At 43.0% G+C, this 18,678-nt stretch overlaps 1 protein-coding gene across 1 annotated transcript in view; it reads right to left on the bottom strand.

Moving 5' to 3' along the window:
* Positions 1-18,036, bottom strand: part of UBE2R2 (ubiquitin conjugating enzyme E2 R2) — a 107,852-nt gene extending 89,816 nt beyond the window's left edge. The window contains exon 1 of the mRNA XM_080820541.1: positions 17,428-18,036. Within this exon, the coding sequence (XP_080676667.1) occupies positions 17,428-17,604 (177 nt within the window). The 5' untranslated portion in view covers positions 17,605-18,036. The remainder of the gene's footprint in view (positions 1-17,427) is intronic.
* Between the last annotated feature and the right edge of the window lie 642 nt (positions 18,037-18,678).

Below are 18,678 nucleotides of genomic sequence, written 5' to 3'. Positions count from 1 at the left end.
ATTACAAATGGCCAATGACATGAAAGCTAAATTTCATTCACAGTTAAGGGAAACAACCATCATTAAACCTGATTTATCAGAACTGCCAATTTTATAGTTTGATAATACCCATATACATTATATAATAAAAATTAGTATTTCTGTGGGGCGCCTGGGTGGCTCAGTTGGTTAAGCAACTGCCTTTGGCTCAGGTCATGATCCCGGAGTCCCAGGATCGAGTCCCCACATCAGGCTCCCAGCTCCATGAGGAGTCTGCTTCTCCCTCTGACCTTCTCCCCTCTCACTCTCTCACTCCCTCTCTCAAATAAAAATAAATAAAATCTTTTAAAAAAATTAGTATTTCTGAAAGGTAATTTGACTTTCTAGTAAAATTTAAATACATCTTTAATCCAGCAAATCTACTTACAATATAGAAATGTAAAAGTGTCCCTTTAAAGGACTCTTGGGTGGCTCAGTTGGTTAAGGGACTGCCTTTGGCCCAGGTCATGATCTTGGAGTCCCAGGATCGAGTCCCCCATCAGGCTCCCTGCTCAGCAGGGACTCTGCTTCTCCCTCCACCCTCCCCCTTCTCATGCTCTCTCTCTCTCATTCCTTTTCTCTCAAATAAATAAATAAAATCTTTAAGAAAATAAAAATGTCCCTTTAAGCTTTGCTTATAAGAGTAAAAAGCTAGAGGAGCCTGGGTGGCTTAGTAGGTTAAGCATCAGGTCTTGATCCCAGAGTCCTGGGATTGGGCCCACGTCAGGCTCCTTGATCAGCAGGAGCTGGCTTCTCCCTCTCCCTCTGCTTGCTGCTCCCACTGGCTGCTCGTGCTCTCCATCAAAGTAGTAAATAAAATCTTAAAAAAAAAAAAATGTCGGGGCGCCTGGGTGGCTCAGTGGGTTAAAGCCTCTGCCTTCGGGTCAGGTCATGATCCCAGGGTCCTGGGATCGAGCCCCGCATCAGGCTCTCTGCTCTGTGGAGAGCGTGCTTTCTCCTCTCTCTCTGCCTACTTGTGATCTCTGTCTGTCAAATAAATAAATAAAATCTTAAAAAAAAAAAAAAAAAGGTTGTCCAATAGTGTAAGAGGGTTCCCCTTTCAAGTACACCCTTTTGAATGTGCTGATGCATGTACCATTTGCTGTCCATCATGACCCTCCTGGAGCCATCCCAAAGCCCCTGGATGGATCCCTGGACAGATTCTAACTGCCACACAGCCTGCTGCCCCATTTCAGCAGGAAGCAGCCAGAGAAGTCATTGTCCCACTCCCTAATGGCAGTTGGGGTTACTATTCCAGGGGGGAGGAATGAGTAAGAGACAGGAAGAGCTACACAGGGAGAGATAAACAGAGGGTTAAATGATCAGGCTCACAGAAATCCCCAAAATGTGAAAGTGTGGGGAAACAAAGAGAGAAGGGGAAAAATCTGACCACCCTACTCTAGGAGTGTGGGGTGAGGAACCACCCTGCCCTAGGCCTGTGGGGTGGGTTAAGTGGGATGGGTATCTTTATGATAATCATCTGTGACCAACAAAAAATAACCAGCCCCTAAAAAAGAAGTAAGTCATGGAAGGTATTCTCAATAGAAATGTTAAAGGGTTTATTTGAGAGAGAGAGAGAATGTGCAAGCACAGGGAGGGGCAGTGGAAGAGAGAAACTCAAGCAGGCTCCCTGCCAACTGGAAAGCCCAACTTGGGGCTGGATCCCACAACCCCAAGATCATGACCTGAGGTCGAAGTCAAGAGTCAGACACTTAACTGACTGAACCACCCAGGCACCTCTAAGTATGATCATATTTATAGCTTAAAAATGCATAGATATGTTTGCATATGCACAGAAAATTTTCTAGAGGATTAAATGTCTAACAGTTAAGTGATTTTCAGGGAGAGAAAGACTTTCATGCTGCTTGAATTTTTTCCTAGAGAAACAATAACTTAATGCCCTTACTAAATGTCCCTCACTACATCATTAAAGTTATGAAATTCCAGTATAATACCGCATGATAGATTTCACTCCAAAGAATTTAGTATTCTTCTCCACCAAATCTACTAATCTAAATTTAGTTGCATGAGATATGAGAAGGTAAGATATGACTAGATTCTGCATGGGAAGTTTTAAGAATTAAAGCAGAGAAGAAATAATGCAGAAAAAATATGCAGCTAGGTAAATTTGGAACTAGAGCTTTCCATGATTATGTCTGGTGATCCCCTGTGTTAGAAACATAGTAAATTTCCATTACTCTTAATATTATTAATAACATCCTTAGTTTGTCATAAAATATAATTATCACCAGTCCAAAACAGTTCAGTAGTTGAATACACTCAACTGGCAACAAATAAAGTTTAAAAAAGAGAGAAAGATAAAGTGTTGGTGAAGATATAGAGAAAACAGAACCCTCACAGACATTGCTGGCAGGAATGTTAAAAGGTGCAGCTAGTTTGGAAAACAGTCTCAGTTCCTCAAATGGTACACTGAGTTCTCATATGACCCATTAATTCTATTCCTAGGTAAATACCCAAGAGAAATGAAAACATAGGTCCACACTGATATCTGTACGTAAATGTTCCTATCAGCATTATTTTTAATAGCCAAATAGTAGAAAACAACTCAAATGTTCATACACTGAAACATTATTTAACAATGAAAAGGAATGAAGTATTATAACTTGCTAACCCAGGAACTTTGAAAATGTTATGCTAAGTTAAAGAAGCCAATCACAGAAGACCATTATGTTATATGATTCCATTTATATGAAATACAAACCTGTATATTTAAGAAATAGGCAAACATATAGTCATAGAAAGTAGACTAGTTGCCTAGAGCTTGGGGAGAAATGGGGAGTAACTGCTAATGGGTATGGGACATTTTTGGATGGAGAGAATGTTCTAAAATTGATTGTTATGATGACTATAAAACTGAATATACTAAAAAACACTGAATTGTATTTTTTTTTAAGATTTATTTATTTATTTGACAGAGATCACAAGTAGGCAGAGAGGCAGGCAGAGAGAGAGAGAGGAGGAAATAGGCTACCTGCTGAGCAGAGAGCCAGATGTGGGGCTCGATCCCAGGACCCTGGAATCATGACCTGAGCCAAAGGCAGAGGCTTTAACCCACTGAACCACCCAGGCACCCCTGAATTGTATATTTAAATAAGTGAATTATATCTCATTAAAGCTGGTTTTTTTTTGTTTTTGTTTTTGTTTTTTAAGATTTTGACAGAAGGACAGCAAGAGAGGGAACACAAGCAGGGGAGTGGGAGACTGAGAAGGCTTCCCAAGGAGCAGGGAGCCTGATGCCAGACTCAATCCCAAGACCCTGGGATCATGACGTGAGCCAAAGACAGGTGCTTAACCAACTGAGCCACCCAGGCACCCCTAAAACTGTTATTAAAAAGAGAAGAAGATGACGATGAAGATGAGCAGCGCTTGGGTGGCTCAGTTGGTTAAATGTCCAACTCTTGATTTCAGCTCAGGCCATGATTTCAGACTTGTGAGATGAAGCCCCACATCAGATTCTACACTGAGCATGGAGCCTGCTTAAGGTTCTCTCTCCCTGTGCTCTCTGGACCTCCATCCCCCCCAGGAAAGGAAAGGATAAAGGAAAAGAAAGGGAAAAGGAAAGAAAGGAAAAAGGGGAGGGGAGAGAAGAGAAGAGAAGAGTTATCAATTAAGAAAGCCTTAAGAGGAGCGCGTGGGTGGCTCAGTGAGTTAAACCTCTACTTTCGGCTCGGGTCATGATCTCGGAGTCCTGGGATGGAGCCCCCCATCAGGTTCTCTGCTCAGCGGGAGGCCTGCTTCCCCCCCACCTGCCAAATAAAAAAAAAATCTTAAAAAAAAAAAAAGGCCTTGAGAAGCATATGAACCAGATGCAAATGTAGATTTAATTTTGGATCCTGATTCAAACGAACTTAGAGGTTTATCAGTGAGATGACTGGGACAATCTGAATATTAGATAATATTAAGGAACTTTTTTTTTTTTTTTTAAAGATTTATTTATTTATTTATTTGTCAGAGAGAGAGAGGGAGGAGCGAGAGTGAGCACAAGCAGACAGAGTGGCAGGCAGAGGGAGAAGCAGGCTCCCTGCCGAGGAAGGAGCCCGATGTGGGACTCGATCCCAGGACACCGGGATCATGACCCGAGCCGAAGGCAGCTGCTTAACCAACTGAGCCACCCAGGCGTCCCAAGGAACTTTTTTTTTTAAGATTTTTTTATTATTTATTTGACAGACAAAGATCACAAGTAGGCAGAGAGGCAGGCAGAGAGAGAGAGAGAGAGAGAGTGAGCGAGAGCGAGGGTGGGGGAAGCAGACTCCCTGCTGAGCAGAGAGCCCGATGCGGGACTCAATCCCAGGACCCTGGGATCATGACCTGAGCCGAAAGCAGAGGCTTTAACCCACTGAGCCACCCAGGTTCCCAAGGAACTTTTTTTTTTTTAATTTGAGTACATTTGACACACAATGTTACATTAGCTTCAGGTGTAGAAATTACTGTTTATTCAGTGCCTGGGTGGCTCAGTCGTTAAGCATCTGCCTTCGGTTCACCTCATGATCCCCGAGTCCTAGGATTGAGCCCCGCATCCGGGAAACTGCTTCTTCCTCTCTCACCCTCCCACTTGTGTTCCCCCTCTCACTGTCTCTCTCTGTCAAATAGATAAATAAGATCTTTTTAAAAAATTTAAAAATTAAAAAAAAATTCAATTATATTTTTTAAAAGAGTTCTTATCTTTTGCGGAGTCCAGTAAATTAGGGATGAAAAGACAGGGTGTCTGGCTTTATCTTAAAACAGTCTAACTGGGGGGGGGGGGGGTGCCCTGGGTGGCTCAGTGGGTTAGAGCCTCTGCCTTCAGCTCAGGTCATGATCTCAGGGTCCTGGGATCGAGCCCCCCATCAGGCTCTCTGCTCATCGGGAAGCCTGCTTCCTCCTCTCTCTCTGCCTGCCTCTCTGCCTACTTGTGATCTCTGTCTGTCAAATAAATAAATAAAATCTTAAAAAAAAACAACAACAGTCTAACTGGGAAGAGCATAGGTTACAGGGATGAACCTGAAAAGTTTTCAGAAGATGATCATCACAGTGAATTGGGTTTTAAAATTTAAGCTGTAATTTCCCAGACTAAAAAGAGCACAGAAAAGCTGAAAAGGCAAGTAACAACTTAGGCAATGGCACTGTGAAAAATTACCTATGGGGCAAGAACTGGAAATACAGTTCTTGAAGGGCCCTGTATGCCACAGAAATAAATTTTTACCTAATTTTGTGAAAGATGAGCAGATATCTTTTTTTTTTTTTTTTGGTGGAGATAAGTCAGATTAGAGCTTTAGAAAGATTACTCTGGTAGCATCACTGAATGGAGAGGTATAAGACAGCAAAGAGGCTACTATCACAGTCCAAGTGAGTGACAACTGAGTATAAACTTACATGGTAGCAGCAGGAATGAAGAGGAGGGGCTAAACAGCAGAGACATGAGATACTAAAAATAACTGGATATGTAGAAAGAGAAAGCAGAAATCATCTTAACTTATTTCCAGCTTCTAGACTTGTGTGACTGGGTAGACACTGTCCAATATCCAGGAGAGTGAATACAGAAAAGGCTTATTAAAAAAAGGTAGAGTACAGTTCAGTGTCTAAGTCTTTAGTATAAATACGACATACTTTAAAAAAAAAAAAAGGGGGGGCCATACTAGTAGAAATCTCTAACAGGCCTCATTAGAGATGTACACTCCAAGACATACTTGGTAGCTCAAACAATAACCCAGGAGAGCTTGTTTATAGTAATTCACACAGAAATTTAACTGACTTTAAAAGTTCCCTGCCTATGGGGCGCCTGGGTGGCTCAGTGGTTTAAAGCCTCTGCCTTCGGCTCAGGTCATGATCCCAGGGTCCTGGGATCGAGCCCCGCATCAGGCTCTCGGCTCATCGGGGAGCCTGCTTCTTCCTCTCTCTCTGCCTGCCTCTCTGCCTACTTGTGATCTCTGTCTAATAAATAAATAAAATCTTTTAAAAAAAAAGTTCCCTGCCTACTCTGCTTTGTTAATAATTAATTTGGTCAAGGTATATATGTAAACAGTACAGGCAAGATGCAGTTAATCTTTTATTTAGGAGACTTTATATATATGGGGGGAGAAAAATACACACACATTTGGCTAAACTTCACCAAAATTATTCCTTAACAAAATATATACACACGGGGCACCTAGGTGGCTCAGTGGGTTAAGCCTCTGCCTTCCGCTCAGGTCATGGTCTCAGGGTCCTGGGATCAAGCCCCATGTGGTCCCCTCTCTCTGCTCAGCAGGGAGCCTGTTTCCCCCTCCCCCTCTGTCTGCCTCTCTACCTACTTGCAACTTCTCTGTCAAATAAATAAATAAAATCCTTAAAAATATATATATGTACATATATATATATATACACACACACAGAGAATATTATCAAAGCATAAATACAGCTTTAAAAATGTGCTTTTCTGGGATGCCTGGGTGGCTCAGTGGGTTAAAGCCTCTGCCTTTGGCTCGGGTCCTGGGATGCAGCCCCGCATCTCTGCTCAGCAGGGAGCCTGCTTCCTCCCCTCTCTCTCTCTGCCTGTCTCTCTGCCTACTTGTGATCTCCCTCTGTCAAATAAATAAATAAAATATTTTAAAATAAATAAATAAATAATAAAAATTATTCTGATTTTTTAATGTATCAAGAACCTCATTAAAATACACATTACAGGGGCGCCTGGGTGGCTCAGTGGGTTGAGCCGCTGCCTTCGGCTCAGGTCATGATCTCAGGGTCCTGGGATTGAGCCCCGCATCATCAGGTTCTCTGCTCAGCGGGGAGCCTGCTTCCCTCTCTCTCTCTCTGCCTGCCTCTCTGCCTACTTGTGATCTGTCAAATAAATAAATAAAATCTTTAAAAAAAAATTTTTTTTAAATACATTACATTTACAATTACTACTTTAAAATCCTCCACTTTAAGGTACCTGGGTGGCTCAGTTGGTTAAGCAATTGCCTTCGGCTCAGGTCATGATCCTGGAATACCAGGATCGAGTCTCTGGCAACTGGCTCCTGGATCCACAGGGAGTGTGCTTCTCCCTCTGACCTTATGCTGTCTCATGTTCTCTCTGTCTCTCTCTCAAATAAATAAATAAAATCTTTTTAAAAAATAAAATAAAATCCTCCACTGTATAAGAAATTCTAAAACAGGGAAACAAACTGAGGGTTTCAGAGGGGAAGGGGTTAGGGGCGGGGTAACAGGGAGATGGATATTGGGAGGGCACAAGTTGTGATGAGCGCTGGGTGTTATATGCAACGAATGAATCACTGAACATAACATCAAAAACTAACGATGTACTATATAGTGGCTAACTGAGCATAATAACAAAATAAAAATAAAATATCTAGTTTTAAAAGATGTCTTCTGATACTCTGAAAAGCAGGCTAAAACAGAACTAGGTTAATTTCATTAAATTTTCCAAGTGAGGTGTAACAATCTTTATCTTCATGGGACTACAGAGGTCCAGGTTGCTATGGTTGGCAGGTTTGAGTAATGTCTCTCACCATCACTGTTCTGAAATTTTTAACCTCTTCTAAGTAAGTTTTCTGGTATTTTTTAAAAGATTTTATTAGGTAAGATTTTATTAGATATTAAATAAGATACTTGCTTGCAAGTATCTTACTTACTGTAAACAATTAAGCGTGGGACACGCACACCCGGGGTGGGGGTATGTACAGAGAGAGGAAGCAGAGACACCCCACTGAGCAGAGATGGGCAGCTCAGTCCCAGGACCCTGGGCTCAGGACCTGAGATGAAGGCGAACACTAGATTAAGTCACCCAGGTGCCCCAGTTTTATAGTACTTAAATTACAAGAGGAACCCTACACAAAGATCATAATTTGCTGTATTACTGTATAATCAATATTTCAATCTTAATTTTTAGTTAAAACTTTGGTCATCAAGAACATGAGATCTAATTCAGAGAAACAAGTAACTATAGATAAAATGTCAAAACTAAATAAAACTAAATAAAATGCAACTTCCCAAAAGGGAAAAGACAACTAGAGTAACTAAGCAGTCTAAATATTTAGCCACTTTAGTCTACCACATATCCTAGACTAGGAGTTGAACATCTAAGGTGTATGGAAAAAATTTAGAGATCAGTAATTCCTTGAAACTGCATGCATTAGGAAGGAAGGGGGCTGTCATTCTCAAAGGATGTGACTCCCCCCAAAATAAGTACCTACTCTTTTAGGTCCTCTGCCAAATGCTAAGGAAATTCAAAGACCCAGTGGCATTTCTTAAACGAGCACATAATCTAAGAGCGTTTAGACTCACACACTACTAGATTTGGTCACAACAGAAAAAAACTGATTTCCTTAATACAGTACTTACCTATCCTCAAGTAACTTTTCCAGTTTTGCCACTTATTAGCACCATTTTTAATTTAAGGTGTGGAGGCAGAGAAAAATTAAGGCCATCCCACCTCAGGTTTAGCCTTAGCATAAGTACAGCCATCTCAGACCCCTGTGTCTAAGGGCTGAACTTTCCCCTACTTTACTTTAGTTCTAAGGACCCCCACCCTACTTTAGGAAGCCCCACCCTGCTTTAGTAACAGGAACCCATAAATACCCCTGCCTTAGTTAAGCTTGGGGTCCAAGTCCCTACTCCACTGGTGTCGGGAATACTTGGGCCCAAGCTTAAGCTTGTCAAATAAGCCCTCGTGTGATTGCATCTGTGCTTGGCTCCTTGGTGGTCTCTCGGACGCGAAAGGACTCGAAAACTCAGGCACAACAAAGGAACCTCTCTGAACTTAATTTATTCCGTACTTTACCATTAAAAAAATCTTCAGAAAAAACTTACATAAAATGGAGATTTAATTAAAAACTCAGGAAGTGCTCTCCTCATTTTAAAGCCCTCCCTTTTTTAAAAAAGGATTTAGAGAGAGCACTAGCCCAGAAAGGGGCAGAAAGAGGACACAAGCAGACTCCCTGCTGAGTATGGAGCAGGAAGAACGGGGATTCCAGGACCCGGAGATCACGACCTGAGCCAAAACCAAGAAATGGATGCTCAACCAAATTTAAATCTTTTTTTTTTTTTTAAAGATTTTATTTATTTATTTGACAGAGAGAGATCACAAGTAGACAGAGAGGCAGGCAGAGGGAGAGGGGGGAAGCAGGCTCCCTGCTGAGCAGACAGCCCTATGTGGGGCTTGATCCCAGGACCCTGAGACCATGACCTGAGCTGAAGGCAGAGGCTTAACCCTCTGAGCCACCCAGGCGCCCCCAGATTTAAATCTTAAATCTAAATTCTACAGTAATTTCCTTATCGTCAGTAAGACATTTCACTCTTCGTCTAGCAAATTTTCTGTCATGCTTATTCAGGGTAAATGCTGAAATATGATTAACAAATTCCAAAGGACTCCAGGTAGGACCCCTGAGAACAAAGTTACAATTTTTTTTTTTTTTTTTTACATTAGCATGGACGTTTTTCACAGGGCTTAGTCCTTAGCAGCCTGAATACATCATTATTCCTATTTAGCCAATGCGGGGGGGGGGGGGGGGGGCAGTTGAGTGATTAAGATCAAGATGGGTTTAAAAGTGTGTTTGTTTGTTTGTTTGTTTTTCCTAATCCAACGACCAGAATGACCTTTGCCCTCTTCAGAGCAAATGCCTCCGAAGGCTGGCCATACCCTCCCTCAAACAGTGCTACACCCACACTGCTCAAAACAATTCAGAATTCTTTGAGAACTGGCTTCAGAACCTATTGTCCAACTTCTTAATGTTCTTATTAGGGGCAAATCTTTTCCTTATTTAGTGTGGACTTCTGTTTCATTTAATATTCAAAACTGACTCAGATTCAACTTGGTAAGTAAGGTAAATAATCTGAGTAATAATATTTTTCAACCAAAAGTGACCTGTGAATATAGGGACGCCTGGATGGCACAGTCGATTAAGTCTCTGGCTTTTGGTTTCAGCTCAAGTCATATCTCAGACTGGTAAGACAGAGTCAGGTTCCGCTCTCTGCAGTCTGCTTAAGACTCCTTCTCCCTCTGCCTCTGTCTCTAAAAATAAGTAAATCTTTTTTTTTTAATAACATGTGAAAACAAAATATTACACACTAATTTTACCTGTGCCTCTGCCAACAATTTCAAAAGAAAATTTTCAAATTATATGAAGGATATTGTTTTGAATAACAAAACTTATTGTTTTGTCTTATTATATATATCAGGTATGACTACAAATAAACTTAAAAATCTTATTTCTAGGGGTGCCTGGGTGGCTCAGTGGGTTAAAGCCTCTGCCTTCAGCTCAGGTCATGATCTCAGGGCCCTGGGATCCAGCCCCAGAGCGGGCTCTCTGCTCAGCAGGGAGCCTGCTTCCTCCTCTCTCCCTGCCTGCCTCTCTGCCTACTTGTGATCTGTCAAATAAATAAATAAAATCTTTTAAAAAAAAATAAAACTATGGCACTGATCTAAAGATGCTATAATAGAGGTAACGAGTACCACTTAACAGACTCAGCTGAAAGAACAAAAAGGCTTTAACATTAAAGCTACTCAAGTTTCCTATGACGCTTAAATTTACTTGGAAAAATATTAAGGCATTATTATTTTAAAAGCATAAACCAATATCACATTAAGAAATTTACACCCTCCCCATCATCCTCCCACAGTCATTTCTGTGAGAGATGTATTCATTTCTAATTCCAAAACTAGTTTTAAGACTTCTATTTCTCAACACTAGCACCAACCCACTCCCCAAAGTAACAAGAAAAGTTGCTATTAAATATATTTGCCAATTTGGGGCGCCTGGGTGGCTCAGTGGGTTAAAGCCTCTGCCTTCGGCTCAGGTCATGATCTCAGGGTCCTAGGATCGAGCCCCGCATCAGGCTCTCTGCTCAGCGGGGAGCCTGCTTCCTCCTCTCTCTCTCTACCTGCTTGTGATCTCTCTCTCCGTCAAATAAATAAATATAATCTTTAAAATATATATATATATTTGCCAATTTAAAAAAAATCTTTCTGCAACAGGATTTATCATTCTGTAATTCAAGTAGTCCAAAAACAAAAACAAAAAATCCATTTTTGCAGTGAATTTAAGATATAAACTGAAGTCATCATAACAATCTCGACCCATAATTTGGAGGAACAGATAATAATTACCCTTGGGACTTTTAAACTTAAATAAAAGAAATTTTTTTTTAATTTGGTCAGAGAAAGAGAGTGTAGGAACAGGGGAGAGAAGCAGAGGGCAAGGGAGAAGCAGGCTCCCAGCTGAGCAGAGAGCCCAATATGTAGCTCAATCCCAGGACCTGGGATCATGACCTGAGCCGAAGGCAGATGCTTAACTAACTGACTGAGCCACCCAGGTGCCCCAAAAGATTTAGTTTTAAATATGACCTTTCAAGCAAGGTGGAGTTCTGTAGTCCTAAGCCCTGAATTTCTAATGCTTCCTCACTATTATTTCCCCATAATAGATTAGCAGAGATGGCCCAATTTGTTAGATGGGTTCCTTTATTCACTTGTCTCCAACAAGACAGGTTCTTCTGGAATCTTAAACTAGGAACAGTAATGCTAAGTTGCAAAAATGAAATAGAATGTTTTATCGTGATAGACTATGGTTATGTTGACAAATGCTCAAACTTTAAAGCTTTGGGTAGTGCGCTCAAACATGCCCATGAGCTAATAGGCAAGGTATTGAAGGTAAGGTATTAAAAAAAAAATAAATAAAAACTTTAAAGTTTGATTTAAATTACCATTTATAAACAAGTACCTAACACCTACGCTTCACATTTCTGTAAAGCCTGCACAAACATTTTTTTTTAAAGATTTTATTTATTTATTTGACAGAGAGAGAGAGATCACAAGTAGGCAGAGAGGCAGGCAGAGAGAGGGGGCGGGAAGCAGGCCCCCCACTGAGCAGGTACCCCCCCCCCATTCGGGGCTCGATCCCAGGACCCTAGGATCATGACCTGAGCTAAAGGCAGAGGCTTAACTCACTGAGCCACCCAGGTGCCCCTGCACAAAGATTTTTAAGATCATTCATAAAAGCTCTATGGTTACCAATGTCCTAATACTTTCCCTTACTATAGCTATTCTTCAGACAGCGCTTTGCCTTTGGTGAGTACTCAGTAAAAACTACTTACTAACACAAATCTCTGAAAAACAGGAATCAACATGCTGCAATCAAAGTATTAACTAGGGCTCAAATCTTTCATTCAAGAAGAAACAATACTTTATTGAATTTAAGACACTGATGCTGGCATTCCAAAAAATTATTAGAAAATTTCAGTGGAAGGTTCTCTCACAACTAGATCTCAAGAGCCACCTGGTTGATAAGCAATTTTAAGGCACATCTCAATTTCCAACAAGTTAAAAACTTAAATTAAAAAAAAAAAAAAAAAAAAGGCAGGGCGCCTGGGTGGCTCAGTGGGTTAAGTCTCTGCCTTCGGCTCAGGTCATGATCTCAGGGTCCTGGGATCCAGTCCCACATCGGGCTCTCTGCTTGGCAGGGAGCCTGCTTCCTCCTCTTTCTCTCTCTGCCTGCCCCTCTGCCTACTTGTGATCTCTCTCTGTCAAATAAATAAATAAATTCTTAAAAAAAATTTTTTTTAAAGCATTTTGGAATCAACAGGATAAAAGAATATTCTATAAAATACTGAGGTGCTATACTTTTGCCATGGGGGGGGCAGTGGGGGAACACTAAAACTCCATTTACAGTAGTGCCCCAAACCACTGGACATTAACTATGTTTCCATTTACAGTGTTGCCTTAGTTCACTCAGCACTCAAGCCAAGTTCAGCTTCCAGAAAAGGTTACAGCTAAAAGCTCTAAGAGGTATTCTCAGAGAGACTGAGAAAAAATTAAGAAATAAGACAGCTTTAATTTACAGAAAGACTCATTATAAGATTATTTTTTTAAAAAAGCACTAATTTTATTATTTTAAAGTTAAGTTGCCTATCCAAATCCTTTTAAACCGGAATTCTTAACCTGTCAGTTAACCCTCTGAAAATGTATACAAACTAGTTTATATGTGCCAATGTTTTCCTAAAGAAAACTGTTTCTCAAAAGAATCCATATAACAAAAAGACTAAGAATCAGTTTTTTAAAATAACTGTTTCAACTCTATCTTAAGAATGAGAGTCACAAAATAGAGTATGCTATTGCCAGGACCAAAGGTTAATTTTGGTAGGGTTTAGGGTTGGTTTTTTTTTTGGGGGGGGGGGGGGAGAAAATACAGAAAAGATTCATTTTATTCCAGAACAAATGAAAATAATACATATCCAATATTTTTTAAAACTACTGAAGAGTTTCTTTAATATAAATCAAAGTGGGGGCTCCTGGGTAGCTCAGTTGTTAAGCATCTGCCTTTGGCTGGGGGTCATGATCCCCAGGGCGAGGGATGGAGTCCCACATCAGGCTCCTTGCTCAGTGGGGAGTCTGCTTTTCCCTCTCCCTCTGCCCCTCCCTCTATCCCACCCCTTGCCCATGCATAAGCTCTCTCACTATGAAATAAATTAAAATCTTTTCTAAAAGATGAATAAATAAATGAAAGTGTTAAGTCTGATAAAGAAGCTTCGATTAAGGAAAACTTATAATATATAACAAACACTTTCCTAAATTATCAGTTTGAAATTTTCTAAAGATGGAAAAACCTGTTTCACTGTCTCAACCACATTATTGAATAAAATCAACCTATGAAAAGTTAACTGCAATATTTTAAGTCTTCTGTATCATTTAAACTTTTAAGTTATGAACATCATGAAAAATACACTCTTTCCTTCTTTTTTTTAATCTCTCCACCCAACATGGGCCTCGAACTCATGACCCTGCAATCAAGAGTCACATTCTCTACCAACTACTGTGCCAGCCAGGCACCCCAGGCACTCTTCACTTTCTGATCGCTAGACTCACTGCTACCGCGCTTTCAGTACATAATACAGGAGCTCCAAGGAGTTCTACACCAAAGCAGCCATACTAAGTTATGATCACTAACAGAAGTACTTGAAAAGATAGTGAACTTGTTAAGTCATCATTAACTGCTCACTTGATCAACAATTTATTTATCCAGTAACATAATAAAATTCCAACTTGCTCCACAGCAGCAAAATTAAGTTCAGAGGTGTTCTCTGTTTGAAGCCATCTCCTACTTTGTGTTTTTTAATGAGTGACCCCCAGAGGAAAAAATAGAAGCAGCAAAGACGTTCACTCGGTAAGTCTTAAGAGATCAAGACTGGGCAAAAATCAAGGCCAAAATGATTTTATAATATCCAGAAAAACAGGAACAAGAAACTACCTATACCCATCACACACGCTACCCCCAAATCCCAGAGCTAAGAAACACACAACTTGAGATTTTTTTTTGAGATGTTTAAAAAACAAAAGCAAGATGAATAGAAAAAAAATTTGTGAAATACGAAGTCCCGGTTTCTACCACAACAGATGCCATAGTTAGACTGGAGCCAACTATTTCACGGTGAAAAAGATCAATAAGAAGCCTATTAATATGTAAAAGTAAAAGAGTAACATTATGAAAAATTTAAAAATGAATGGCGGTCTCACTGCCTTCAGAATCTATTATGCAAAATAGAAGAATTTAACTTGAAAATAAATTATACTAAATGTTCAAGAACTATCATTTGATATGGGAGAATAGTGGTAGAAAAAGGTCTGTGCCAACTTTTAACTGCAGCTGTAGTGGAATACACTAAAAGCCTTGTTTTATGACAAAAGCAATGAAATAAAAGACAATGGCTTTAGACCTGTCACCAGTATTAACTGCTCGTGACCATATATTTGCCTTTTTTCCATTTTTTTTTTTTTAAGATTTTATTTATTTACTTGACAGACAGAGATCACAAGTAGGCAGAGCAGTCAGAGAGAGGAGGAAGCAGGCTCCTTGCTGAGCAGAGCCCGATGCGGGGTTCGATCCCAGGACCCTAGGATCATGACCTGAGCTGAAGGCAGAGGCTTTAACCCACTGAGCCACCCAGGCACCCCTTGCCTTTTTTCAACAAAAGACTTTTGGGATAAAAGGCCATAAGGAGGGGCGCCTGGGTGGCTCAGTGGGTTAAGGCCTCTGCCTTCGGCTCAGGTCATGATCCTTGGGTCCTGGGATCGAACCCCGCATCGGGCTTTCTGCTCAGCAAGGAGCCTGCTTCCCCCTCTCTCTCTGCCTACTTGTGATCTCTCTCTCTCTCTCTGTCAAAAAAAAAAAAAAAAAAAAAAAAGCCATAAGGATTCCGATAAGGAATAAAATATAAGAAAACAAAACTGACAAGAATTCTCACACAAAACTAAAACATAAAACCTAAGAATTTTCATCCATTATTAAATTTCCTAATTTAAGGTAAAAAAGATTGGGGTGCCTGGGTGGTTTAGCCAGTTAAGTGTCTGCCTTTGGCTTGGGTCATGATCTCAGGGTCCTGGGATTTAGCCCTGGGTCAGGCTCCCTGCTGAGCAGGGAGTCTACTTCTCCCTCTCTCTTTGCCTCCCCACTGTTCATGCTTGCTCTCTCTCAAATTTAAAAATAAAATAAAACAAAACAAAAAAAACTTTAAAAAATAAAATAAACGTAAAAAAATTAAGAAATCTAACATATACAAAGAAATTCAACCATTCTTTCTAGTAGGACTGAAATTACAAAGCACTTAACTAAAATCAATGTTTGTCACCGTAGGGAATCCTCTTCCCATACTCCCTATTTCAAACTGAGGATTCTCCACAGTCCTCTTCCTGCTACTTAAGCAAAAATACTGCAATTTGCACCCATTATTTCCTTTCACATAGTTTTCAAAACACTGAAATAGAGATTATTCTAATTAGTACCCATTCACCTTGACTCTCAACTGTCCCAAATAATGACACTTTATGGAAATTAAACTTTGTCACTAAAGTTAGCCAGCAGACACAGCAATAGCTTCTCCAATTTGTCACTAATAACTTGCTCGTTGATATCTGCATCTAAAAGGTACAGTGTATGGTGACCACAAGACATTAAGCATATAGTTGGTAAGAGAACTGCTCTTACACAATCTTCTAAAAATGTGTTTTTACTAGGTATTCACAGACTATCACAGGCATGAATATTAAACATCTCCCTGTCAATTCTTCACATTTTCTACAAAGTTGACCCAATTTCAAAGCTGACACTGAAGGTTCTACCTTAAGAAGGACAGAAAAACAAAACTGGGTAGTCCTAAAAATGTACATCATAACTACATGACTAAGACACTCATTTAAAACTTATGCCAAGATAGCTCCTCCCTTCAAAACAAACTAAGATTGACTCACTGCTCTATTTTACTTACTTTTGGAAATAAAATTAAATGGATTCCCTAGCATTAATTTTCTGTCTCTGTCTCCACTATTTAAAACATTCCACCTTCAATCTATGATTTGTCCCTATAAAAATGATAAAAGAAAAACAGAAACAAACAAACAAAAAAAACCCCAATAAACCCCAATATCGCCAAGTTATCTTAAAATTTTTAAAAAAGAAATGGAATTTTAAAAAAAGGAAAGAAAACCACTGGATTCAGGATATCATGATAATAACCACCGTTCTAAAATCATGGGTGCCTAAGGAACAGTCCTACTCAGTGAAAACCTCTCACCTCAGATACTTTTCATCTGTGAAACCACCCCATTCGCTAGAGCTAACCACCTGAGTAAAACGTTTCACTTCTGTCTCCCTGAAGTGGGAAACTATCAATCTCCCTACATAACATGTTCCACCGTCTGCAGATATTCCTACATGGGGCGGGGGGGGGGGGGGGGGGGAGCCAGTAAAGTTGGTGGCAGGGTGAGGACAAAGGGCATTTTGAAATACCACTGAAGTAAACAGAGAATGAGAACAGAGAGGGGGCTAAATTAGCGTTCCCCTCAAGTAGAGAAAGGCAAGGAAACGCAGGCACCCTTGTTTACCACCCCTAGGGTCCTATTCATTATCGCCTACTGGAATGCGAAGTTGGAACTACCACCACGCAAGAAGCCCATCAAACCCTCAAAGTGTCAGGTCTCTAGGCAGCCTCTGAAATGACAGACTAATACCCTTCCCCCACCCTCACCCCCCAAAAAAGAAAGATCCAATCCACTAAGCGCAGGTCACTCTGCCCTCTGGGGCAGTTCCAGCCGGCGCGGGGATGGTTCTGATGCGAAGACGAGACCGGAAAGACCACCTTTCTTCCCACACACCCTCAGCTGGGGAAACAAAACAAAGACAGCCCTCCTCCTCCGGTAGCCACTACCCTAGCCAGAGAGGCTTTCCTATTTCCCGGTGCAGTCTGGCCTCCAGCCCCCGCCCCCATGACAAAGAAAAGGCACTTGGTGAGCAAGGCCTTCCTGCTTCCACAGATGGGGGGAGGGGGCTGCCGAGGTGAGGAGCCCCCTCTACACACGCGCGCTCACACTCTTGGCCCCACAAGCGGCTCGGGGAGCGGAGGCCTCCGCCTGGGGAAGCCTGCTCTGGGAGGGGGTAGGGGTACCTTGAAGTAGCCGCCTTCGTAGAGGGTGTTGGGGGGTCCGAAGATGGCAACCTCCCAGTTGTAGAGGTCGGACTCATCCACCAGGGTGATCCGGAAGCCCTCCACCGGCTCCTCCTGCAGGGATTTCAGCTCGAGCATCAGGGCCTTCTGCGAGCTGGTCATCTGCTGCTGGGCCATCGCGGCGGCGGCGGCGGCGCCGGGCCGGAGCCCCAGTCCTTTCGCACCCGCCGGGCCGGACGAGGCCCCTCCCCTCCGCTCGCCCTCCGCCGGGCCGCACCGGGCCCCTGTCTTCACACACCCGGCGGGCCGGAGCAGGCCCCAGACGGCCCGTGGGCCGGCCCGGGTCCTCCTCACACACGACGCGGGCCGGGCCGGGCCCTTTTCCTCACACTCGGGCCAAGTGGGGGGAGGGGCCGAGGGAGTTAGGGGAATTCGCTCCCGGTCCCGGGCCTCCCCCCCCCGGAGGGGGCCTCAACTTGACGGCGGGGGGGGGGAGAGGGGGTGGAAGCGGAGGAGGGCGGCGAAGGGCCGGCGATGGTGAGGGGAGGGGGCCGAGCCGGCCCGGGAGCGCCGCGCTCGCTCGCCCTCTCGTTCTCCTCAGGGGCTGCCGGGGCCGAAGGGCGCGCGGGGCCGAAGGGCGGGGAGAGCGCGGCGCGCGGGGGTCTCTTGGCGGCGGCGGCGGCGGCGACGGCGGCAGCGGCTGCGCGGGGGGAGGGGCGACGACGGAGGAGGAGGAGGAGGAGAAGAGCAAGAGCGCCTCGCGCCGCGGGAGCGACGGAGCCAAGAAGAAGGAGGGAGGGAGAGAGGGAGGAGGGGCGCGCGCCGGGAGGGAGGGCGGCTCTCGGAGGCGGGCGGCCAGACGCGCGTGCGCACGCCCCTCCCTCCCCCGCCCTCCTCCGCTCATTTCCCCGCCTCCTTTCTGCCACCCGGCGCGGTGGCGGCGCTTTGTGACGCCGACGCGTGTCCCCCGCCCTTAAAGGGCCAAGCTGCTGTGCCGAAAGAGCGTACCTACAGGGGATGCCCTTGGCCCCAAAATGACGGTGTGTGGCTGGACGCCGCGGTTCCTAGGGAGCTCCCAGGAAGGGACCACTGGTCCTAGAGCTGTCAGCGCCTTCCCTTCCACTCCCTATGCGTAGGTATCCACAGGCTTCCACAGCCATCCTCCGTGGAACCCTGGTCCTCTTCAGGCCTCTCCCCGTGACACAAAGTCGGCCGTCCCTGCACTCAGTAGGTGCTTGACAAGAATATGCT

This window comes from Martes martes, assembly GCF_963455335.1.
Source record: "Martes martes genome assembly, chromosome: 12".
Classification (NCBI taxonomy): Eukaryota; Metazoa; Chordata; class Mammalia; order Carnivora; family Mustelidae; genus Martes; species Martes martes.
Note: the sequence above shows the minus strand (reverse complement) of the source record. Positions and strands in the feature narration are given on the sequence as shown.